The sequence below is a fragment of the Geotrypetes seraphini genome, chromosome 18, assembly GCF_902459505.1.
Source record: "Geotrypetes seraphini chromosome 18, aGeoSer1.1, whole genome shotgun sequence".
NCBI lineage: Eukaryota > Metazoa > Chordata > Amphibia > Gymnophiona > Dermophiidae > Geotrypetes > Geotrypetes seraphini.
Window position 1 is genome coordinate 40,228,651 of NC_047101.1, and position 26,712 is coordinate 40,255,362.

The following is a 26,712-nucleotide window of genomic DNA, read 5'->3' on the forward strand; positions in this document are numbered from 1 at the left end:
TTAATGGCCCAAGTCCAGATCTTCTGGGCTTCCTGGCATAAGAGGCGAGAGCCTGTCCCACCTTGTTTGTTGATGTAGTACATGGCCACTTGATTGTCTGTGCATAGCAGAAGGACCTGAGGAAAGAGAAGATGTTGGAAGGCCTTGAGGGCATAAAACATCGCTCTGAGTTCCAGGAAATTGATGTGATGCTTCTTTTCCTGGGCTGTCCAAAGACCTTGAGTTCGGAACTCGTTCAAATGAGCTCCCCATGCATAAGGAGAGGCGTCGGTGGTGATGACTAGCTGATGAGGAGGTTGATGGAACAGAAGACCTCTGGATAGATTTGAGGATACCAACCACCATTGTAGAGACTGACGAAGAGATGATGTCACAGATATGTGACGTGAGCAAGGATCCGTCGCTTGGGACCACTGAGTAGCAAGGGTCCATTGAGGAGTGCGCAGGTGAAGACGTGCGAGAGGTGTGACATGGACTGTGGATGCCATGTGACCCAAGAGTATCATCATTTATTTGGCCGAGATGGAATGTTGAGGAAGCACCTGCTGACATAGAAACTGAAGGTTCTGAAGACGATTGGATGGTAGGAATGCTCTCATGAGGAGTGTGTCCAGCATCGCTCCAATGAATTGAAGTCTCTGAGTGGGAATGAGATGAGATTTGGGTAGATTGATCTCGAATCCCAGTATTCGTAGAAACAGGATGGTTTGGTTGGTGGCCAGGAGAACTGCTTGAGCGGATGAGGCCTTGATTAACCAGTCGTCCAGGTAAGGGAATACCTGAAGGTGGTGAGAGCGTAGAAAGGCAGCTACTACAATAAGACACTTGGTGAACACCCTTGGAGAGGAGGCAAGACCGAAGGGCAACACCTTGTATTGGTAATGACAATGATTGATCATGAATCGGAGATACCGTCTGGAGGTTATATTGATCGGTATGCGAGTGTATGCTTCTTTGAGATCGAGGGAGCATAGCCAGTCGTCTTGATTGAGAAGGGGATAAAGAATGGCTAGGGAAAGCATCTTGAATTTTTCCTTTACCAGATGTTTGTTGAGATTGCGAAGATCCAGAATTGGTCTGAGATCTCCTGTTTTTTGGGGGACTAGAAAATAACGGGAGTAGAATCCCTGCCCCTTTTGATCTAAAGGAACTTCTTCGATAGCGTTTAGAAGGAGGAGGGATTGGACTTCCTGAATAAGGAGGGCAGATTGAGGACTGTTCAAAGCAGACTCTTTTGGCAGGTTTTGGGGCGGAAGAGTCTGAAAGTTGAGAGAGTAGCCGTGGCGGATGATATTGAGGACCCATTGGTCCGAAGTGATAACTTCCCACCGGCTGAGGAACAGAGAAAGACGACCTCCTATAGGTTGAGGCAGGAGAGCAGATATAGGAGTACTGGCTATACTTTGGAGAAGTAAGTCAAAAGGGCTGTGTCTTCTGCTGTGGAGGTGGCTTCACAGGCTGCTGTTGTCTGGGAGGCTGACGCTGTTGTTGTCGCTGACGCCTGGGTTGCTGAGCTGTTGCTGGCAGTGGGCGAGCTGTGAAGCGACGTTGATAGGCTGACTGTTGTCTAAAAGGCCTTGTTGGGGGAGGCTTTTTCTTATTTTTAAGTAGGGTATCCCAACGTGTCTCATGAGCCGAAAGCTTTTGAGTAGTCGTGTCCATGGATTCCCCAAAAAGCTCATCCCCTAGGCACGGGGCGTTGGCTAACCGATCTTGATGATTAACATCAAGTTCAGATACCCGAAGCCAGGCCAGGCGACGCATTGCCACAGACATTGCTGTCGCTCTGGATGTAAGTTTGAAGGTGTCGTAAATGGACCTAACCATGAACTTACGCAGCTGAAATAGGGATGACAAGCAATGGTGAAAAGATTGTTGTTTCCGTTGGGGAAGGTACTTCTCAAAAGAAGCCATGGTGGTAAGGAGATGTTTAAGGTAGAAAGAAAAATGAAAAGCATAATTACCAGCTCTATTTGCCAACATAGCATTTTGGTAGAGCCTCTTACCAAATTTGTCCATGGCTTTACCCTCTCTGCCAGGAGGTACAGAAGCATATACACTGGCTCCTGAAGATTTTTTTTTTTTTTTTTTTTTTTTTTTTTTTTTTAGTATAAACTTTTTTATTCACCAACATGAAAGATATACACAGAGTAGAGAGAACACAATTATTTTCTCAGTACAATGCCACAATACAGAGTAACATGGTAACACCCAACTAGAAATCTCAGATATCAGCGAGAGTCCAGGCCTGTACTCTTATAGCCTGGAGCCCTCCAAATCCCTACTAGTCACAACCCCCCAACCGCTCCATCCCAACCCCCCCCCACCCCCAAAACCCCACCCTCAACCCACTGGCAAAACAGGAGCAACTGGCTTCCGCAAGCGATTGACCACCTGGCTCTTTATCACAGGGGGCAGAGTATCCAAATAAGAAGCCCAGACAGACAGAAAAAGCTTGCTCCGAGATCCAGAGAACCGAGCGGACAGGGACTCCCAGACCATTAAAAGATGCAATGGGTGGATTCGACAAGTAAAGATTCGTGTGGAAGTTGAGGTTTGTCGAACCCAGGAATGGGAATTACTTTGTATAAAGAGTCTAATTTCCGTGGGGCCCCTGGAACCGTTAAGGGAGTCTCCAAATTCTTGTAGAAAGTCTCCCTCAAGATGTCATGAAGAGGGAGCTTCAAAAATTCCTTTGGAGGCTGGTCAAAGTCAAGGGCATCCAAAAAAGCTTTAGACTTTTTGGACTCAGCCTCCAAAGGGATAGACAACGAGTTACACATATCTTTCAAAAAACTAGAGAAAGATGAAGTGTCATGTTTAGAGGATGGGTCATTTACAGCTGAATCCTCCTCATCTGAGGAACATTCTCCTTCAGAAAGAAAGGGTTCCTCTGAATCTCCCCACAGATCAGGATCCCTGACATGGGAAGATCGGTCCCGAGACTCTGGAGTAGATGGTTCTACATGTCGGGTTTTGCGCACTGACTTACCCGATCTCATCGATACCGAGCCAGGCGATGTAATCGGTGGCACCGGTGCCGAAGTCTGCACCGACTGATGTTGAGCTCTCGGCTCCGGTGCAAGGACTGGCATCGATACAGATGAGGTCGAGTGAAGCGGTACCGAAGGAGTGGATACCGACAACACAGGCTGTTCCAGTATCGGTACCGGCTCAGTGCGGACCGGCACCGGAAGGTTCGGTGCCAGGATAGCTGGAAGGAGCTGTTGTAATTGCTCCTTGAGCTGCAGTTGGAGAATGGCCGTAATTCGGTCATCAAGAGATGGCACCGGTACCGCTTTTTTCTTCTGCGGTACCTGTGGTGCCGCTCGACACCCCGGAGATGAGGAGCCCGATGTCGAGGGACTCACCTCGATAGGGGCGGAGCGCTTCCGCTGGCGCCTCACAGTCGGCAGGATTGGACTCACTGCACTCGAGACCGGAGGACGCTCCAGCGGGGAAGGCTTCTTAGCCGGCTTACCTGAATGCTGGGACGCTGTTGCGGCGTCGAAGAAGAGGGTGCCGACTGAATCGGTGCCGAAGCCGGAGTCGATGGAACGGGATCGGACATCTCGGCACCGAACAATAATCGCTGTTGTATTTGGCGATTTTTTAATGTTCTTTTTTTAAGTGTGGCACAGCGGGTGCAGGTGGAGGCCTGATGCTCAGGACCCAAACACTGTAAGCACCAGTTGTGTGGGTCCGTGAGAGATATAGGCCGAGCACACCGCTGGCACTTTTTAAACCCTGGCTGAGGGGGCATGAACGTGAAGACGGCTTCAGCCAAATCGAAGGCCGAGGCCTCGATGGTGGCAGAAGGCCCCCGCAGGGGAAAAGCCAAATTGACTAAAAAAGAAAAGTTTTTTGTTGTTTTTTTTTACACAAAAAGAAAAGAAAAAGGAAACAGGCAAAAGCCAAAAAGGTTTACGCGAGCGGGAAGGCAAGTCAAAAAAATTTTCAACAGCCGTTGAAAAAGCGCGTCTTCTTAGCTCCGCGGAAACTAAGAAACTGGGGACCGCGCGCCTCTGTCGGGCGGGAAGGCACTCGCGCATGCGCGGTGCGGCATGCCAGAACTTTCCAAGTTCTTAGAGTGCAATCACTCTAAAATTGTCCATACCGGGGCTCCGTCGGTGCCGTCACCCATCAGTCAAGAATATGCTGCCTGCTTGTCCTGGGATAAAGAAGGGTACAGTAGAAGGATATGGATAAGGAAGGATAAAAGGGATGGAAGGATATAAAGGATCACTTACAGGTCATGGACTTGATGGGCCGCAGCGGAAGCGGACTGCTGGACATGATGGAACTCTGGTCTGACCCAGCAGAGGCACTGCTTATGTTCTTATGTGATGCAAGGTTCCACTTTAGGAGTTACCACCCAGGAAAAGGATCTAGGTGTCATGATTGTCAATACTTTGAAGCTCTTAGCTCAGTGTGCGACAGCAGCTAAGAAAGGAAATAGATTGTTATAATGCTCTTGTATGCTCCATGGTATGGCCGCACCTCAAATACTGTGTGCAATTCTGGTAGCAACATCTCAAATAAAGATATAGCAGAATTAGAAAAGGTACAGAAAAGGGCAACAAAAATGACAAAGGGTGGGATGACTTCCCTTCAGTCTAAAAAAAAGAGATGGCTCAGAGGCGAAATGATAGAGGTCTATAAAATACTGAGTGTAGTGAAATAGGTAAATGTGAATTGCTTGTTTACTTTCCAAAAATTCTAGGTCTAGGAGGCATGTAAGTAGTAAGTAGTGTAGCTTTAAAACAAAGTGGAGAAAATATTTCTTCACTCAACATGTAATTAAACTCTACAATTAGTTGCCAGAGAACACGGTGAAAGCAGTTCAGGTTTGAAAAAGTTTTGGATAATTTCATGAAAAAAAAATCCATAAGTCATTATTAAGACAAACTTGGGGAAATCCACTGCTTATTCCTACGACAAGCAGCATAAAATTTGTTTTATTCCATGGGATCTTGCCAGGTACTTATGACCTGGGTTGGCCACTGCTGGAAACAGGATACTGGGCTTGATGGACCTTCAGTCTGTCCCAGTTTGGCAACTCTTATGTTCTCCATTAATTGACTTAGAACCATTTTTAAAGGATATTCCATCTCAGTTCGGATGTCCTCCAAGCGGACCCTTAAGTCATCATAATCCCCTTCACTGTGCTCATCAAATACACTGAGTTGTACCTTTAATTCCTCATTTTCCATGGCATGCAGCTCCTGGTAACACAAGAATCATGGTAAGTATATTCACATACACACAAATACTCAAATATACCCAACACAATCAAGAAGACAGAGGCTAATTTTATAAGCTCATTTATAAAGACAGACACCTACATCTATCATAATAAAAACCTTAGCGTGCATGCGCACTTGAAACTCCGTGCATCCGTGTTTTGTGCTACCATGTTGTCGCATGCACAGTAGAAGGAGCGTACGGTGGTTTAATAATCTCGCCTTCTGCTGCCAATCACCCGTGCCGGCGTCAGCTGATTTTCTGCCTTTGTCCCCGATCGCCAACGCCGGCTGACTTCCAGTCTTCTGCCGACTATACGCTGGTGGGACTCTTCTTCTTACCCCCGGACCAGCAGCTAGCTTTAGTTTAGCTTTAGCCTTGGTTTTATCAGGCCAGCCCACTTCGATGATGCGAGGCCAGCCGGCCTAGCAAAAGCCCCAAGGCTGCTTGATGAAACCACGGCTAAAGTTAAACTAAAGCTAGCGGATGCAGGACAGGGGAAGCAGAGAAGGGAGAAGGGGTACTGCTGGACGGAGGGGAGGTAAAAGGAAGGGAGAAGGGGTGCTGTTGGACAGGGAAGAAGAGGTACTGCTGGACAGGAGGAGCAGGGAAGGCATACTGCTGACAGGGGGAGGTTAAAGGAAGGGAGAACATGGACAGAGGTGAGGTAAAAGGGATAAGAGGTACTGCTGGACAGGGGGAGCAGGGAAGGGGTACTGCTGGACAGGGGGCAGTAAAAGGAGAGGTGTTGCTAGACAGGGGAGAAGGGGTACTGCTGACAGGGGGAGGTTAAAGGAAGGGAGAACATGGACAAGGGCGAGGTAAAAGGGAGTAGAGGTGCTGCTGGAAAGGGGCAGCAGGGAAGGGGTACTGCTGGACAGGGGGAGGTAAAAGGAAAGGAGAAGAGGAGCTGCTGGACCTGGCAGAAAGGGAAAGAAAGGAAAGGTGCTACACACTGGAGGTGAGGGTGAGATGGTGCATGGAGAGAGCATGTTGGGTTGGGGGGTGGGAAAGAGGGATGCCACTGAGGGAAGAGGCAATGACAGAGAGAGAAAGTGTGCAGGAGACAGAAAGTGTGGACGTGGAGAGGGTGAGATGGATGGGGAGGGCAGAAAGGAGGGAAGGAGAAATGTTACACTGGGGAAGGAGGAGAGGGTAGAGAGTGAAAAGTCGGACTCATGGAGGGAGAGAGAGATAGATGTTGATTTGGGGAGGGAAGGAGGACCAAAGGAGAAGCATGCAGGAAGCCCTGGAAACAGTTAAAAGCACAGAAAAATAAAATCACCAGGCAACAAAGGTAGGGAAAATAATTTTTTTCTCCATACAGTGATTGAAATGTGTCAGTTTTGAGAAAGGAAAGATGTTAAACTTTAACTGTGAGGGTCGCAGAAAAAAATAGGGTACTTGGAGGGCTGCAGAAAAAATTTGTTAATGTCTTATTAAAGAAAAGACAATTTTGCATGAAGTAAAAACTCTTATTCTAGCACCTGTTAATTTAATGGGCTTAAAGACTAGTGTCTTTATAAAATATTAACATATGTGACAGAAATCAACACCTGCTGTTTGCAGGTAAAGTTTGCAAATACATATGGATTATTTTAAAATCAACATGTGTAATTGCAAACTATGTCCATACTTCACCCAGACTGCAGTCCTAATTATGCCTACAGAAAAATTACATATCTTCTTGAAAAGATGTGTAATTTTAAATCAGTTGTGTTTTACAATACTTTTACACATGTATAGTGATGTGAAAATGTTTCTGCACCTTCTCCTAATTTCTCCCAGAAGGAAAAGTGGTAGACTGAATGATTTCTGATCTTTAAACAAAATGTAATATTAGATAAATAAAAACTGAGTAAACACAAGTTTTAAAATTATTGATGTCATTTAAATAACAAAAGTTATCCAAAACTCATATCACCCATGTGAAAAAGTAACTTCCCCTAAACTTAACAGATTGCACCATCTTTAGCAGCAACAACTGCAATTAAACACTTCCTATAATATCAGTCTTTCACAGAAATGCTCTAATTCAGACACAAACAAGGGTTATCGTATATCAATTGATTATTTCAGGTCCTCCCACAGAACTTGTATCAGGTTTAAGTCAGAATTTTGACTATGTAAATCCAAGGCTTTGTTTCTTCTCAGTCTTCAAATGTAAACATTCTTTTGTGTTTTGGATCATTGTCTTGCAGTATAGTCCAATTATGCATCAGCTTCAGCTCAAGCCCAAACCCACAGACAGAAAAAAAAATATTCTCCTTAAGAATTTTCTGATATAGTGCAAAATTCACAGTTCCTTCTTTTTTTTTTTTTTTTTTTTTTTTAAATATTTTTTATTCTTTTTTTAAATTCTTACATCATGTGAAATACATGTAATACATTCAATTATGAAAAAACATTATTATTAAATGTTCTTACAATGTGAATTAAATAAACCCTTTATCAGAATTTTATATCATATTAATATTACAATAGTTTTCCCTCCCTACCCCTTCTATATGTTCTATACATGTGTTATTATATCTGAGCAATAGAATAATTTGTCAATGGTCCCCATATTTTATTAAATTTTTTAATATAACCTTGTTGTAATGCCAATACTTTTTCCATTTTATATATATGACAAATTGAATTCCACCAAAAAGTGTAATTCAATTTAGTGTAATCCAGTTCTGAGTAATTTGCTGAATGGCGACCCCTGTTAAAATTAATAAAAGTTTATTATTGTTAGCTGAAATCGGACTTTGTGTTCTCATTGCTGTTCCAAATAATATTGTATCATATGATAGTCCAACATGATTTTCTAATAAATTATTAATTTGGGGCCAAATTAATTTCCAAAAGGAATTAATGCAGGGACAAAAGAATAGTAAATGGTCCAATGTCCCCACTTCTATCCTACAATGCCAGCATCTATTAGATCTACTACTATCTAATTTTTGTAATCTCGTAGGGGTCCATAAAACTCTATGTAATATAAACAACCATGTTTGACTCATAGATGCTGATCTTGTAGTATGTATTCTCCAGGACCAAAATTTTTGCCATTGAGATGGAGAAATTATCTGTCCTATCTCAATACTCCAAATATCCCTAAGTCCTGATCTCTTTTTTTTGTTTAAAAATTCGTTTATATTCTTATACCATTTTGCGGCTTGGTGTCCTTGAAAATCCGCCTGAAAACAAAGGATTGGTAAACTATATTGAGTGTTTAGATTCTTCCATTCAGGGAACCCTTCCTGAATGGCCTGCTTCAATTGCATCCATTTAAAATATTGTGTTTTATCTAATCCAAATTTTTGTTGCAATTGTGAAAAACTAAGCAGTGATCCATTTATTATTATATCTTTTAAAGTACGTATACCTGCTTTTATCCATTGTTTCCATACTATTTTAAATCCACCAATTTTGATCCTGGAGTTTACCCAAATAGATTGATTTAAAGATTTAGTCAATGGATCTTTTGATAAATTGCTTATAAATCTTAATGTTTTCCATGTATCTGTTAGAATTCTATGATCTTTATATCTCCTAGGTATTGTTATACTAATGAAATGTTCTGGATGTAAAGGGAACATGAGGCGCCATTCTAAATATAACCAGTCGGGTACATTTTCCATGAGATCTGGGAGGATCCAATACATTCCTTGTCTTAAAATATAGGCTTGATGGTACCTATAGAAATTTGGAAAATTTACCCCTCCTTCCTTAATTGTTTTTTGTAATGATGCTAAAGCTCCTTCAATAATGGCAAGTTTTCCATGCTCTGAGGCAGCAAAGCATCTCCACCATGTTTGCTGACATAATGTTCTTACTGAGGAATGCTGTATTTGCTTTGGAACATCTTAACCTTCCTACTTTGTTTTGTTGATTTGTTTGCTCTGAGCCAGGCATAATTAATCAGACCTGTGTACCCCCCCAAAAAAAAAAAGTTCTACTTTTGACTTGTCTGTCCGTATGATCGTGGCATAGCTTTCTTGTAAGAACTTTGTGTGATTACTTCACTGTCAGGGTAAGGTTCAATATATAAATCAATCTAATCTAATCTGTTATTTGTGCTTTGCACAACACCTATATAGGTTCAAGGCGACTTACAAATAGAAAGGGAAATACATAGAACACCAGAGGATCAAGGAGGAAGAAAGGGGGAAATTAGTGGGATATTGAGAATAAGACAGAACCTATCAGCTGAATCCATCATTGTGACAAATTGCCCAATTCCTTGTTCAAGTAGTACATGGCTACTTGATTGTCTGTACGAATGAGCACTACTTGATCGTGAAGAAGATGCTGAAAAGCCTCGAGAGCACTGAAGATCACTCTGTTCCAACAGATTGATGTGATTGTGACGGTCTGTGGTGGGCCAATGCCCTTGAATACGGAGACCATCGAGGTGAATCCCCCAAGCTTAGGTTGAAGAGTCTGTTGTAAAGACCTTCTGATGAGGGGGTGTCTGGTAAAGCAAACCTCTGGAAAGATTAAGCATCCACCATTGAAGAGATTGTCACAGAGCAGAAGTCATTGTAATGTGCTGAGAGATCGGATTGAAAGCCTGTGACCACTAGAAGCCAGAGTCTACTGAGGAACTCTGAGGTAAAGTCTGGCAAAAGGAGTCATGTGAACAGTAGAGGCCATGTGACCTAGGACAACTAGCATGTGTCTCGCTGAGAGTGAAGTGAGGGTAGACAATTTTTGGCAAAGTTGAATGAGTGCATCCCGAAGTTGCTGTGGAAGGAATGCTCTGAGTTGCAGACCTTCTGGTGTAGACGGTGTCCAGTATAGCTCCAATGAACTGCAGAGACTGGGAGGGATGCAACTGAGTCTTGGGAAAATTGACCTCAAATCCTAAATTTTGCAGGAATCAAATAGTCTATTGTGTTGCTGACTTTATAAGGTTGCTGCTACCACCACCAAGCACTTGGTGAAAACTCTGGGAGATGCCACCAGGCCGAAAGGTAGTACTCTGTACTGATAATGCTGATTTCCCACCCGAAATCTGAGGAACTTGCGAGAGACTGGATGAATGGGAATATGAGTGTAAGCCTCCTTAAGATCCAGAGAGCATAACCAATCGTTGTGATCCAGACGGAGATACAAAGATGCCAGGGACAGCATCTGAAACTTTTCTTTCACAAGGAATTTGTTGAGAGTTCTGAGATCCAATATTGATTGAAGACCTCCCATCTTCTTCAGAATAAGAAGTAACGGGAGTAAAATCCCAAGTTCTGCTGTTCCAGAGGAACTCCCTCAATTGCATTGAGAGCTAGCAGAGCTTGTACTTCCTGGAGAAAGGGGTCTGCGATGAATTGGAAGGATACTCTCTTGGAGGGAGATCTGATGGGATCTAAAGGAAATTAAGAGAATAACCTTCGTTGATGGAGAGCACCCAGAGGTCGGAAGTGATCAATTCCCATCGTTGATAAAAATGATGCAGACAACCTCCGATGGGAAGAGGAGGAGACAGAGAGATTGATGTTATGCTCTAGCTGAGATGGTCAAAAAAGCTGTGTAAGGCTTGGCTGCAGCCGGTGTCTGAGGCTTCCGCTGTTGCTGTTATTGAGCCCTTTTCTTTGGCAGTGGCCTGGAATAAGGTGCAGATTTGGGGGATAGCGCCTCTGATAAGAGGAGGATGGCTTAAATCCCTTGGAAGCCGAAGGTTTAGGTTTTGGCCTGAATAAGGTGGCAAAGGATTTTTCATACTCAGACAAACGCTTAGTGGCATCCTAAATGGATTCTCCAAACAGTTCTTTAACAAAATAGGGGATGCCCGCTAATCTGTCTTGGAGATTAGGTTCCATGTCCACCAGCCTTAATCATGCCAACAGTCGCATAGCCACTGAGAACTCTTGAAGACATCTCAAAAGCATCATATACTGCACTCGAAGTTGTGTAAGAGCACGATGCATATGTTTAAACTCAGAGATGCGATGAGAAAGCAAATATTTGAAATATGAAGGCATAGTTTTAATACAAAACTTCAAATACGAAGTGAAAACAAAATTGTAATTCAGAATTCTATTGGTTATCATGGAATTCTGATACAATCTGACCAAAATTGCCCATTGTTTTGCCTTTAAGGCCAGGGGGAACTTTTTTCAAAGAAGATTCAAACACCAAAGATTGGTGTGAAAGTTGTGGTTTTTCAAAATAATAATAATAATAATAGCTTATATACCGCAATACCATGAAGTTCTATGCGGTTTACAAAGATTAAGCAAACCCCTTATACTGAACCACTTTGTAACGAGAATCCAGTTTGGCTGGCACTGCTGGAACTGAGTAGATTTTGCTTAAAAGTATGTTTAAGTATACCATTCACGGGTAGCTTAACAGACTTTAGGAGGATGAGAGAGCTCCAACTTGTCCAAGTACTCCTTAGTGTTTCCATTAATTTGCTTACCACAGAAGTCAGACTTACCGGCCTGTACTTCCCTACTTCTTCCTTAATTCCACTTTTGTGGTGAGTAACAGTGCTTTAACCTAGGACAAGCAGGCAGCATATTCTCACATGTGGGACTCCCTAGCTTACTAGTGTTGGTCATTAAGAAAATTAATTTTGCAATACTACTTGGCCGAAGTGACCATCCCATCTGGAAAAAGATTCCAGACAGTAGTGAGACGTGAATGTATGAACTAAAGACCAAGTAGCAGCTTTACAGATCTCATCAATAGGAGTGGAATGTAAAAAAGCAACTGAAGCTGCCATAGCTCAGACTTTGTAGGCTGTGATGCGACTCCTCAGTTGCAGCCCAGCCTGAGCATAACAGAAGGCGATACAAGCCGCTAACCATGTAGAAATAGTTCTCTTGGATACGTAGAAATAGTTTTCTTGGATACAGAACATCCCAACTTATTAAGATCAAAGGAGACAAAAAGTTGAGGAGATGTTCTATGTGGCCGAGTTCTCTGTAAGTAATAAGTTAGAGCTCGTTTACAGTCTAAAGTATGAAGAGCTGTTTCTCCAGGATGAGAATGAGGCTTAGGAAAGAACACTGGAAGCACAAAGGATTGATTGAAATAGAATTCAGTGACTACTTTTGGAAGTAACTTCGGATGAGTACGAAACACAACTTTGTCATGATGAAACACTATGAATGGTGGATCCACCATCAGTGCTTTAAGTTCATTTTCTCTTCGAGTAGATGTAAGATGAGAAAAACTACTTTCCAAGTAAAGTATTTAAGATGAGCTGAAGACACTGGTTCAAAAGAAGGCTTCATAAGTCTAGAGAGAACAACATTGAGATCCCAAACTAGTGAAGGTGGTTTGACATTGAAAAGTCCTTTCATGAATCTGGACACAAGAGGATGAGCAGTTAGAGGTTTACCATCAACTGGGCTGTGAAAAGCATTGATAGAACTGAGATGAACTCTAATCGAAGTGGTCTTGAGACCTGAGTTGAATAGATGTAGAAGATAATCCAATGCAGAAGATAGAGGTGGATTTAGAATCATGATGATGGAGTATACCAAGTGAAAAAACGTGTCCATTTCTGTTGGTAACACTGCTGTGTAGACTGTTTTCTTGAGGCTTCTAAGATTAGTCTGACAGGATGAGAAAGATGAACTTCAGCCACTGTTAGCCCAAGAGGTACCAAGCTGTCAAGTATAAAGACTGGAGATTGGGATGTAGAAGAGATCTGTGACTCTGCATGAGAAGAGATGGAAAAATTTGAAGTAGGAGGGAGAACCAGGACCTAGGCCACCACGGAGCTATCAGCATCATTGTGGTTGATTCCTGTTTTAACTTGACAAGTGTCTTGAAGATGATGAGGATTGGAGGAAATGCATAGAGAAACTTGTGCATCCAATCCAACTTGTGCATCCACTTCCAGTCCCGCTTCCTGCTGTAGGTTCCGTGATGACATTTTAGGGGTTTTGGAGACTTATTTTAGCATCTTGCGGTCTGCTCTGGGGGTCAACTTGCTTGGACAGCCAGTTCTGGGCATGTTGGAGGTTGTTTGGAAAGTCCTCCACTTGTACACTATTTTCCGGACCATAGAATAGCTAATGTCAAATTCTTTTGAGATCTTTTTAAATCCCTTACCAGACTTATAAGCTGTTACAATCTTCTTTCTGAGGACCTCAGACAGCTCTTTTGATTTCACCATGGTGTTCACTCTCAACACAGCAGTCATGAGCACACCAAACTAAATGTCTGAGGTTTAAGTAGGGCAAGCCTCCATCAAAATGCTGAGTAACAATGTTCTAATCATGTGCACCTGATGTGATACAGCTGTGTGTGATTTGAGCCACTTTAAGTGGGAAGATATGTGTGGGTGTCCTAATTTATTCCTCAGTTTGAATACACATTTTTGTGGCTTTTGTTTCATGAGTAAATCAAGGATAATTTTTGTTGTTTACCTGCAATTACATCACTTTCTTTTCCAGAGATAAATAAATAAAAAGATTGGCATCGATATGTGAACATTTCTTAAGAAAGAACTGAATATTTCATTGGGTGTCCTAACTTTTTGACATGACTATACCTAATCTTTCCTTCTAGTGCAATAGACACATCATTCTTGAATACATGGGATGTGCCAGAACAGTGCCTCAGAATCTAGTGTGGAATAGATGAGCCTACTGAAAGTATTGAAGATCTGAATGCGGTGTCTAATTTGGCCACTATATCCACCCTATAAAACTCTGTAAAAATATGGAGAAAGGACCATGTAGCCACTCTACTAATTTCTTCAGGGAAACATTTTGTTTAAAGATCAGAAAACATTCAGTGTGACATATATGCAATAATAGAGGAAATCAGGAGAGGTAAAACCTCTTTTGCATGTGTGTGGCCACATACAATATGAATAAACTATTTCCACAATATCTTTTGTTTATATAGGTTCCCTACTCTAGCAAATCTTCCAGTGCTCACACACTCTGTCCTATTCAAGTATCTCTTACCTCCATTTTCTACTGTAGATGAATATAAATTACTTAAATATATGCCAAATCAAGTTCTATTCCACCCAATATAGAATCCAAAGAAAGCGCCCCCATCTATTTTCATCTACTCACTTGAAATCTGAGATCCTAGAATGGCCCACAACAAATTTACACAGCTACTCTTCATCTCAAATACAAAACTAACCCAAAGCCAAACCAACATGGACAACTGTGGTAACCTTCAAAAAACAGAGCTAGATGTACGAATATTTAAAAAGTGTGCAATAATGTGATTTCACAAACATGCATTAACACATGTTATTTACCACATGTCCTACAGAAATACAGAAATGACAGCAGATAAAAATCATATGGCCTATCCAGACTTCCCATGCATACCAACTAATAAGCTCTACAATGTTTTCTTCTCCCTTAGAGATTCTCTGTGCCTGTACCATGTTTCTTGAATTCAGGTACAATTTTGTCTCCACTACCTGCACATTCACCACCCTTTAAAAAAAATTCATTTCCTTAGATTAATTCCTGAATCTATTCTATTTCAACCTTATTCAAAAGATTTCTTTCAACTGATAAGAGACCTGCCCCCTGCCACACCTTTCTTTATATGCTTTATATGACTATTTTAGTAATCACCCTCTGAATTGACTATCCTGTTTATATCTTTTTGATACAGTCTCTAGCACTATATACAGTACTCCAAATAACATTTCACCAGAGACTTATACAGAGAAACTATCGCTCCTTTTCTACTGGCCATTCCTCTACCTATGTTTTGATCATTGCCTTTTCAAAGATCATCAGATACCATCACCTCTAAAACCCGTTCTTCTTTCAACACAAAAATACATCACCCTTAGAACTATTCTACTCCCTGCATTTTCTTGCATTAAATCTTAGCTGTCAAATTCTGGACCTACTTACTAATAAATCGTGCTAATGTGATACTGTATTTTAGTAAATCCAAAATTAAAGAAAGAATATACTTTGATAAGGGTAATGAACATTTCAAATTACAAGTTTTAAGGGCTATCAGAGTCCTTCTCAAGCAATCTATAGTTGAAGACCGAATACTTACTTTTAGGATTTGACTCAGACCGGCGCGCATCAATTCACTCCGTATATGAATTCGGAAATCCAGCTCATCTGCTTGTGATATCAGAGCGTTGATCAACAACATACAGCTCACCTGGAAGATAAACTCTTGTTAACTAATTTTATACTCACATCCACTCTTAATACACCTCTAATATATAGATCAAGCATAACAATCCCATTACAGTTAATTATCAGTACACCTTATTAAATATAAATTATCCTGCCCACAATACATCCAGAGTAGAATCTGCAATATAGATTTTAAAAATTTCATACAATGCAGCCATGTATATTACAATATTATTTTACAAGATTCAATAACTTAAGTTAAAACAGGATTAAAGATACCTGAAGATGACCAGGAAAGTTAAAACATACAACTTACTGATCACCAGAGAGCAGCACAGGAAAATAGCTACAGAACTAGGAAGGAAGCTCCTCATGAGAATTCTACTTCCCAAGTTTGAATTTTAGGCACTGTAATCATTAAGTTATATCACTAGCAAGACTGGTAAATTAGACTATTTCAGTGCCAGCATCTGAGGGAGAAGAAAGCACAGTTACTTACCGTAACAGGTGTTATCCAGGGACAGCAGGCATATATTCTCACATGTGGGTGACGTCATCTACGGAGCCCCGATGCGGAAGCATTTTCAAGCAAACTTGATTGAAGATTTAAGTTTGCTCTGCTGCTCCACGCATGCGTGCCTTCCTGCTCCACTAGGGGGCGCATCCCCTCGTGGTCTCCAGTTCACTTAACTAGCAAAGAAGCCAACCTCGGGGAGGTGTGTGGGTTGTGAGAATATATGCCTGCTGTCCCTGGATAACACCTGTTACGGTAAGTAACTGTGCTTTATCCCAGGACAAGCAGGCATGATATTCTCACATGTGGGTGACCTCCAAGCTAACTGAAAAGGGATGGAGGGAAGTTGGCAATTTAAGCAAATAGATTTCGCAAAACCGATTGGCCGAACCGGCCATCGCTCCTGGACAGTGAGTCCAGACAGTAGTGAGAGGTGAAAGTATGAACCGAAGACCACGTGGCAGCCTTGCAGATTTCCTCAATAGGTGTGGACCTGAGGAACGCTACAGAGGCTGCCATCGCTCGGACCTTGTGTCCCGTTACTCGACCATGCAGTGTGAGACCAGCCTGAGCGTAGCAGAAGGAGATGCAATCGGCCAACCAGTTGGACAAGGTGCGCTTGGAAACTGGGTGACCTAACCGGTTTGGGTCAAAGGACAAAAACAATTGCGGGACTTTCCGGTGTGGCTGAGTGCGTTGGAGGTAGAAGGCCAACGCTCTCTTACAGTCAAGAGTGTGGAGCGCCACCTCTCCGGGCTTGGGAAAAAACACAGGCAATTCAATGGACTGATTGAGATGAAAATCAGACACTACTTTAGGCAAAAACTTTGGATGAGTGCGGAGTACCACCTTGTCGTGATGGAATACCGTGAAGGGTGGGTCCGCTACCAGAGCCTGTAACTCACTAACTCGCCGAGCGGAAGTGAGCGCAAGCAGGAAAATTACCTTCCAAGTGAGGAATTTTGGATGGCATTTGTCTAGGGGCTCAAATGGAGGTTTCATTAGTTGAGCCAAAACCACGTTAAGGTCCCAAACCACCGGATGGGGTTTGAGAGGAGGGTGGACATTCAGAAGACCCTTCATGAAGCGAGAGACTAAGGGATGGAGCGAGAGGGCTTTCCCTTCCAGGGGCTGATGAAAGGCCGCAATCGCACTGAGGTGTACTCGAATGGAGTTGGTCTTTAGGCCGGAATGAGATAATTGAAGTAAATAGTCAAGGACCAGAGGGACAGGGACCGACACCGGGTCCTGGCTGTGGGAGGAGCACCAGGTTGAGAATCTGGTCCACTTTTGGGAGTAGCAGGTTCTCGTCGAGGTCTTTCTAGAGGCCTCCAATATCTCCTTGACTGATTGAGACACGGGGAGAGAAGTAAGGGGGAAAGAAACCAAGCATTCAGATGAAGAGATTGAAGATTGGGATGTAACAGCGAACCCTGACCCTGTGATAGTAGAGAGGGAAACCGAGGCAGAGGCAGTGGATCTCTGACGCTGAGTTGAAGTAGAAGGGAAAACCAAGGCTGGCGTGGCCAGCGAGGAGCAATCAGGATCAGGGTGGCTTGTGCTGTTTTCAGGTGGACAAGCATCCGCAGGATCAGAGGAAATGGCGGAAACGTGTACAGGAACCTTCCCTCCCAGTCGAGGAGGAAGGCGTCGGCCTCGAGCTGGTCCGGGGAGTACATCCGGGAGCAGAAGAGAGGCAGTTTGTGATTGTGGGGGGATGCGAACAGATCTATTTGAGGTGTCCCCCACTGTTCGAACACCTGTCGTAGGGTCTGAGAGTGCAGTGACCACTCGTGTGGCTGGAGGAGGCGGCTGAGTCTGTCCGCCAGACAGTTTTGCTCTCCTTGTATGTACACTGCTCGAAGGAAGGTGTTGTTGGAGATTGCCCATTTCCAGAGGAGCAGGGCTTCCCGACAGAGGGGCCAAGACCCTGTTCCCCCTTGTTTGTTTACGTAGTACATTGCTACCTGGTTGTCGGTTCGGATGAGAACCACCCGGTCGTGGAGCAGATGTTGAAAAGCTACAGCTGCGAGATAGATGGCCCGAAGCTCTAGCACGTTGATGTGGCAGCGACAGTCCTCTGCTGACCACATCCCTTGAGTGCGTAGGCCATCCAGATGGGCTCCCCAAGCGTACTCCGATGAGTCCATGGTGAGTACCTTGTTGTGTGGGGGGGCGAGGAAGAGCAAACCTTTGGAAAGATTTGAAGAGTCGACCCACCAGCGGAGCGATCTTTGCAAGGAAGGAGTCACTGTCACGGGGCGATCGATCGAGTCCCGATCTTGACGCCATTGAGAGGCTAGGGTCCATTGAGGGATTCTCAGGTGGAGACGGGCGAATGGTGTGACGTGGACGGTGGAGGCCATGTGGCCTAGTAGAGTCATCATCTGTCGAGCTGATACCGAGGGTAGCAGTGAGATCCTTCGACTCAGATTTACTAACGCCTCTAGACGCGGAGGGGGGAGGAAGGAACGGAGGCGAACCGTGTCCAGCGTGGCCCCGATGAACTGCAGGGACTGCGAGGGGCTCAGTTGGGGTTTTGGGAAGTTTACCTCGAACCCCAGACTCTATAGGTAGATAATAGTCTGTTGGGTCGCTGAGATAACCCCTTCCCTGGACGGTGCTTTGATCAGCCAGTCATCCAGGTAGGGGAATACCTGAAGACCCTGGGAGCGTAAGGCAGCTGCGACCACCACGAGGCACTTGGTGAAGACCCGGGGTGACGATGCTAGGCCGAAGGGGAGGACTCGGTATTGTAGGTGCAGGTCCCCTACTTGGAAACGCAAGAACTTGCGGTGAGCGGGGTGCACTGGAACATGTGTGTACGCCTCCTTCAGATCGAGGGAGCAGAGCCAATCGCCTTTTTCAATCAGGGGGTAGAGGATCGGTAGGGAAAGCATTCAAAATTTTTCCCGTACCAGAAATTTGTTGAGTCGTCTCAAGTCTAGTATTGGGCGTAGGTCTCCCGTTTTCTTCGGTACCAGGAAGTAACGGGAGTAGAAGCCCTTCCCCCGTTGGTCGGGGGGAACCTCCTCCACTGCTCGCAGGCGAAGCAGATCTCGAGCTTCTGAGAGGAGTAGGGGTAGCAGCGTTCGGTTGGGAAGGCACTTCCCTGGGGGGCTGTCTGGAGGAATGGCTCGAAAGTTGAGAGAGTATCCTGATGAGATCACGCCAAGGACCCATGCGTCCGACGTGAGTTGTTCCCAGTGAGGGTAAAAAGCTCTGAGGCGGCCCCCGATGGGCATGGAGCCTGGGACTCTGTCAAAAGGACGGGGATGGTTTGGTAGATGCAGGCGGTTGGGATTTGGGTTGGGATGGGATGGTGGCCTTGCGGACGCCTGGGCGGAGGCCGGGAGAAGGCAGGAGTGGATTTTTGCAGGTAGCGGCGCGGAGGGGCCCTGAACAGCCTGGACGCGGGCGGTTTTGGCTTTTGCCGGACGAGGGAGGCAAATGAGCGTTCGTGTTCAGAGAGACGTTTTGTAGCCGCCTATATAGTGTCGTCAAACAGCTCTTTTCCCACGCAGGGGAGGTTAGCCAACCGGTCCTGCAAGTTGGGGTCCATGTCGACCAGGAGCAGCCAAGCTAGTCGGCGCATGGCGACAGCAAAGGCTGCCTCTCTGGAGGAGAGTTCGAAGCCATCGTAGGCCACGAGGAAAAGATGGAGGCGTAGGTTGGAGAGGGACTCTACAAGCAGGCTAAACGCTCCTTGGCGAGAGGCTGGTAAGTCAGTCTCAAAGGCTCTCAGTAGTCCGATGAAGTGTTTGAGGTAGGATGTGAAGGTGAAAGTGTAGCTTTGCACTCTAGAGGCCATCATCGCATTTTGATATAGTCTCCTGCCGAACTTGTCTAGGGTTCAGCCTTCCCGACCTGGGGGGACCGTGGCTGAGACCCGGGAGGGGTGAGCCTTTTTCAGGGACGATTCTACCAACAGCGACTGGTGGGAGAGCTGCGGTTGTTCAAACCCGGGGTAGGGTACCGTACGGTACTTGGCCTCCATTTTGGAGGGGACGGCTGTGACCATATAGGGGGTCTCCAGGTTCCTGAAGAAAGCCTGTTGGAGTACCAGATTAGGCGGTAAGCGAAGGGACTCTCTGGGCAGTGATGGCATGTCCAGCTCCGCTAGGTACTCTTTTGAGTATCTGGAGTCGGACTGGAGGTCTAAGTCCAAAGCGTGGCCCATGTCCTGGATAAAGCGAGTGAAGGATGGGACGGATGTTCCCGAGGCCCCGTGTGGGGTCTGTGAACGAGACATCCGTCGGGTGGAGAAGGACGGGGAGGCTTCCCTCGAGTATTGAGGTTCCTGCTCCGATCCACGTTCCGAGACCGGGGAAGCACTGTGAAAGTGTTCCGGGGTCGGGGATCTCCAACGTCTCGAGGAGCCCCTCGTAGACGATGCCGGGGTTCGGGGTGCCGATCGATGTCGAGTCGGTGACCTCGACCCGGACTCCCTCGGTGAAAGCCTGGCACCTCGGATCGGAGCCCCGGTCCGAGGGGGAGTTCGGAGGATGTGCGGGTTGGAGAGTGATAACTCCGCCACCCTGAGCGGTCCCGTACGAGGTGTAGGGGAACGGCCTCATAGAGTGGGGGAACCCCGGGCCTTCTTGGAGGTACGGCGGTTCGAGGTTTATGTCGGTTTAGCACGACGTTTTGCCCTGTGGCAGTCTGTGGAGGGAGAGCGCCTCGGGTGCCTCGGCGAGGAGTCCGAGGAGGATGAGATGCGGCGAAGCTTGCGCACTTTTCCCCGAGGTGGCTCGACGCGAGGCTCAGGCTGGTCTGGCACATGCGTGGTCGAGGTCGGTTGTAGATGGGCCATTGCAGCGGACAGCTCCGACGAGATCATTGCTCGGAGTAGGTCCTGGAAGACGGGCACGGACAGCATCGAAGGCATGTCCACTGCCTCGGTGCACTCCACCGGGGGCGACCTCGTATCAGAGTATTCCCATGTGGTGGAGGCACGGCCCGAAGGCTTGGAGGGCTTCGCCGGGGCTGTAAGCATGGGACTTCCGCCATGCGTCGCCGGTGTCCCCGAGGTTGGTTTCTTCGCTGGTACAGAACCTGAAGAGGGAAGAGGGGACTTACCCGGAGCCGAGGCTTTTTGTTGTCCCGAGGACTTCGGAGTCGAGTCTCGAGGTGATGCCGAGGTATTCGGGGCCGAGGTCAAGGCCGGGGCCGAGGCCGGGGCCGACCTCGAGGCTGAGGTAGAGGGTTGGTCTGGGGCGAAAAGATCCGCCATGCGGGCTTTCCTTCGACGGAGGGCCCGGTTCTGGAAAGTAGCGCACTGGGGGCAGGAGTCGGTTGGATGAGCGGCCCCCAGGCATAGGATGCACCGGCGATGCGGGTCTGTGATGGAAAGAAGCCGCTCGCACCGGGTGCACTTTTTAAAGCCGGTCAAAGGCCGGGACATAGAATCGAAAGTGGCCGCGGCTCGAGTAGCTACGCGGCCACGGGGACCCGGAAGCCTCCGGGTCGGTCAAAAACGAAGCAGGAATCAAATCGAAAAAGAAAAATTTTGCGCACAGCGACTTAATCGAGGAAAAACAAGAAAAATTGCGGTGCTAGAAGGCAGTTGGGGCAGAGCCTGAAAAAACACGACTTCTAGGCTCAGCGGAAAATTTTGAACTGGAGACCACGAGGGTATGCGCCCCCTAGTGGAGCAGGAAGGCACGCATGCGTGGAGCAGCAGAGCAAACTTAAATCTTCAATCAAGTTTGCTTGAAAATGCTTCCGCATCGGGGCTCCGTAGATGACGTCACCCACATGTGAGAATATCATGCCTGCTTGTCCTGGGATAAAGCTAAATCTAATCCTTCATCTCCTTCTAAGCCCTTAAAGCCTAAAGATGATGACATTTCACTATATACATTGTTACAAGAACTCTTACAGCTCAAGGTGCTTGTAATGGAAAAATATGTTGTTCTTACAAGGGTAAAAAAAAAAAAAAAATCTGGGCATGAAAGTATAGCTAGAGCAGAGGTGCCCACAAGGTCGATCGCGATCAACCAGTCGATCCCAAAGGACTCACGTTGCCTTTGCATTCTCTCTGTTCCCCGCCACAGCAGGCCAGCAGCGACTACAGAAGTTCTGGGCAAGCCAGCCTTCCCCTCTCCCGACATCAATTCTGACGTCGGAGAAGAAGTTCCAGGCCAGCCAATCGCTGCTGCGGCATCGGGAAATAGGGAGAACTAGGCGGCAATGTCGGCAATGGTTTGGGGGCCTGTTCCCAGACGTCGGCGGTGGCTTGGGGGCCTATTTATAATAATAATAATAACTTTATTCTTGTATACCGCAATACCATAGAAGTTCAATGCGGTTAACAATAGAAGAGACTGTACATTTACAGCGATGATACATATTACAGTGTTGTTACATTTACAGAGATGTTACATAAATAGCAGTAATAAAAAGGCATAAACTAAAGAAGAGACTGTACGTATACAGCGATGCTACATGTTATAGCGGTGGTACATTTACAGTGGTGTTAAATGTGAGGCAATGAAAAGGCAGGGCAATTAGATAAAACAGAGATTGAGAAAGAGAGGCCATAGTGGCTTGGGAGGGGGGCGTGGTCAGAGGGAAAGGAGGCATGTCGAGATCAGGAGGGTGCAGGGAAGGAGGGAAGGCAGCGTTAGCGGAATTTGTCGAAGAGGTAGGTTTTTAGTGACTTCCTGAACAGGTGGTAGGGCGGGGAGCTGGAGATGAGGGCGGTAAGGCAATTGTTCCATTTGCCCGCTTGGAATGCTAGGGTTCTATCTATGAATCTCTTGTAGAGGCAGCCTTTTAGGGAGGGAAAGGTGAATAGGTGGGCGTTTCGTGTGCGAGAGGGGCCTGCTATTTCGAGGTGCTCAGACAAGTAGATTGGGGAAGATCCTGTAAGAGTTTTGAAACAGAGGCAGGCGAACTTAAAGATGATCCTTGCCTCTACTGGAAGCCAATGGAGTTTGGTGTAGTAGGGGCTAACATGGTCGTATTTTTTGAGATCATAGATAAGGCGGACGGCCGCATTTTGGACTGTTCTAAGACGTTTGATGGTATTTTTATAGGATCCCAGGCAGTGTTCCCTCTAAGCGGGCGGGTGTTGTGAGCAAACATTTTTCACTGTGAGCTAAAAATATCGGGCGCCAGCAAGTTATGAGCCAAATAAATATGTTGCTTTCTACCACAGAACTTCCTTACGTTTGTATGGAATCTATCCCCTTTCAACTTTAGAGAGTGCCCTCTCGTTCTCCCTGCCTTAGCTAGTAAGTCTATTCCCTTCAGTACCTTGAATGTTTCTATCATGTCCCCTCTCAATCTCCTCTGCTCAAGGGAGAAGAGGCCCAGTTTCTCTAATCTTTCGCTGTACGGCAACTCCTCCAGCCCCTTAACCATTTTAGTTGCTCTTCTCTGGATCCTTTCGAGTAGTACCGTGTCCTTCTTAAAGTACCAGTGCTGGACGCAGTACTCCAGGTGAGGGCGTACCATGGCCCGGTACAGCAGCATGATAACCTTCTCTGTCTCTTCAGTCCAGCATCTGCCCCTTCCATTCACTGTCTGTCTTTCCCTGCCATCTCTCCTCCTGCCCCCCCCCCCACCCCCCAATTTGGTCTAGCATCCATCATCTTCCTTCTGTTCCCCTCATGGTCTGGCATCTCTATCCTTCCCTCCCCCCTGTGGTTTTTAGCATATCTCTCTTCTCATTTCCTCCACTCAGATCTGATCATTCTCTGCTCTCTCTTCCCTTTTCTTCTCTGGTCTTCCTTCTCTATTTTCTGCCTCCATCTAAATTAAATTCTTTCTTACTATTTAGTCCCGTTTCCCTCTTTTCACTGTGTCTACACACAGCTTGTCACCCCTTTCCCTCACCCCTCCATTATCTTACTATTTTCTTCCCCCTTTATTTATCTCCTCCTTCCATCCAGTATGTGTTCTTTCCCCACTTCCATTCAGCATCTGCTCTCCCTTCTCAACTGACATCCATCTGCCTTCTGCTCTCTCTCCCTTCTTCTCACTTCCATCATCTGTCCCCTTCTCTCTCTCTCTCATCTCCTCCATTCCATCATCTGCCCCTTCTCTCTCTCTCTCTCTCTCTCCCCCCCCCCCAACTTCCATCATCTGCCCCCCTTCCCCTCACCTTTGTGGGTCACTTTCTTTCCCCTGAGGGTGGCTCATGTCACAGGGGAAGCTTTGGCCGAGCAGAACCGCTTGATTGACAGTGGAACTTACTTGATTGATGTCGATGCTGGGGCCCGTTGCCGTTTGAAGGAAAAAAAAAAAGGTGGAAAAAAGGAACCTGTAAAGGCGAGAGGAAGGGAAACCTCCAGGACAGCTGCTTTTTGCCCTCCTTCAGCGGCCCAAGAGTTCAGACCAGCAGCGGCAGCTCTGTATGCTTTTAACTTCGGCACAGAGCTGCCCCTAATCAATAGTTTAGCGCGGTTTCATGAGGCAGCCTCGGGGCCTTTGATAGCCGGCCCGCTTCGATGATGCGATGTGGGCCGGCCTAGCAAAGGCCCCGAGGCTGCCTTATGAAACCGCGCTAAACTATTGATTAGGGGCAGCTCTGTGCCGAAGTTAAAAGCATACACAGCTGCCGCTGCTGGTCTGGAGGTGCGGAGACAAGGCAGGAGGCAAACGCGGTGGAAGGCAGGAGTCCCGGCGAAGGCAGGAGTCTCGGCACAGCGACTGCAACAGGAAGTTGCAAGTCAGCTGACGCCGGCCTTTCGTTGCGGCGGGGACCGAATCCTTCGCGGACCGGCAAGATTTTGTTTGCGGACCGGCGGTTGAAGAACTGTGCTCTACACTGTGTGCGCTGTGACGAGAAACTTGTGCGCTGCGAGGTAATATTTTGTGCGCGTGCGCACGTCAGCGCAGCTTAGCGGGAACACTGATCCCAGGTAAATAATGTTGCAGTAGTCTAATATGCTTAATACCAGAGATTGAACGAGTAGACGGAAGGCTTGGTGGTCGAAGTAACGTTTGATGGTGCGCAGTTTCCAGAGGGTGCGGAAACATTTTTTCACCTGGGCACTGGTATGGTCATCGAAGGTTAGGGTGCGGTCCAGGATGACTCCAAGGATTTTTATGGTGGGTAAGATAGGGTAATCTAGCCCATTCAATCTGAGGGAAGTGTTTGTTAGTTTGTGGTTGGGACTAGCTAGGAAGATTTTGGTTTTTTCAGAGTTCAATTTTAATTTGAGTTTTGAGGTCCACAGTTCTAACTTGGTGTGGATAGATGCGATGAGTTTTTCCATTTCTAGAGTGAGTGAGGTAATGGGGACAATGATGGTGATGTCATCTGCATATATGAACGATTTTAGGTTAGAGTTTGCTAGGCTTCGTGCCAGAGGGGTCAAGTAAATATTGAATAGGGAGGGGGATAGGGGAGAGCCTTGTGGGACTCCACAAGGGTTACGCCAGTGGTGGGAGAAGGCTCCATTACTGTGGACCTGGTAGGTACGGTTTGTTAGGAAGCCTGTGAACCAATCTATTACCTGTCCGGAGATGCCGATGGAGTCAAGGCAGTTGAGCATAATGTCATGGTCGACCAGATCGAAGGCACTACTCAGGTCGAATTGAAGTATCAGGGCGCTTTTACCCAGTGAGAACAGGTGGAGGAGGTAATTTGTCAGGGCAGCTAGGACGGTTTCGGTGCTATGATTTGAGCGGAAACCGGACTGGGAGTCATGAAGAATATTGAACTTGTTGAGGTAATTCGTAAGATTGTTGTTGACAAGACCTTCCATGACTTTTTCGAATAGTGGTATGTTGGCGATGGGTCTGTAGTTGGTGATGGAAGAGATTGGCTCCTTGGGTTGTTTAGGGATTGGGGAAATGAGGATGTGGCCAAGTTCGGACGGGAAGTGTCCAGTGGACAGGCATAGAGATACCCAATTGAAGAGTTCTGCTTTGAATGATGGGGGGGCGCATTTCATGATGGTGGGAGGACAAGTGTCTAATAGGCAGTTGGAATTGGCGTATTTAGAATAAAGTTCAAGGAATAGATTCCAGTCAGGATTTACAAAGGAGGTCCAGGACATGTCGGCTATTGAACCTTCTGTATCTGCTGCGCGTAGGTTGAGTGGGGGATCGGGGCTGTGAGCTGAAAGAGACAGTTTTAGAGTGTGGATTTTGTTCGCGAAGTGGTCGGCTAGAGTGATTGCGGAGGGAGGGAGGTCAGAGGTGGAGCGTTTGTGAGAGTCTATGTCGAATAGGGAGTTAACTAGTCTAAAAAGTGCTTTGCTGTTTAGAGAAGGGGAGTTTATTAGTTGGGAGTAGTGTTTACTGCGCTTATCGATGATCTGTTTTTTATATTCTTTGACTTTCAGTCGCCAGGTAAGTCTGTCTAAATCAGTCCCTGATTTACGCCAGATTCTTTCATGTTTCCGGACTTCTCGTTTTATGGTCAGGAGGTCCGCGTCAAACCAGCTGTTTGAGGGGCGAAGAGTTTTCGAGCGAAGTTTAAGAGGGGCAGTGGTGTTAAGGACCTGGTCGCTAAATTTTTCCCAATTTAGGTGGAAGTTGTGGTCTACGTCAGAGTCGGAGATGAGAGTGTAGTGTGACCAGAAGTCTGCTGGATTAAGATGTTCTCTTGTCCAGGTGAATTGCTTTGTATGGATGGGGTTAGGCTTTTTGTCAGGTTGTTTTTTGTGCCAGGCAAGTTCAAAATTGCACAGGAGGTGGTCAGACCAGGGGGTATTTGACCAGGTTTGGTCTAAGAGATTTATATTGGGGGTGGTGTTGGTATTGGAGAGAAAGGTGATGAGGTCGAGGTGGTGGCCTTTGTTATGGGTTGTGGTTTGGGGGGGATTGGAGAAGCCTAGTGTCGTGAGGAAGGACATTTGAGTTCTCTTTCTGTTCTAGGTGTAGGTTGATGTCTCCTGCTAAGAGATTGTA

The 26,712-nt window shown here is 46.1% G+C and overlaps 1 protein-coding gene across 2 annotated transcripts in view; it reads right to left on the reverse strand.

Annotated features, from left to right (window-relative positions):
- The window catches only part of DIAPH1 (diaphanous related formin 1), a 393,428-nt gene that overhangs the window by 231,992 nt on the left and 134,724 nt on the right, over positions 1–26,712 (reverse strand). For both annotated transcript variants that reach the window (XM_033926973.1, XM_033926972.1), the window contains 2 exons: positions 15,241–15,351; positions 5,107–5,225 (listed from right to left, as the gene is read on the reverse strand). In XM_033926973.1, the coding sequence (XP_033782864.1) occupies positions 5,107–5,225; positions 15,241–15,351 (230 nt within the window). The remainder of the gene's footprint in view (positions 1–5,106; positions 5,226–15,240; positions 15,352–26,712) is intronic.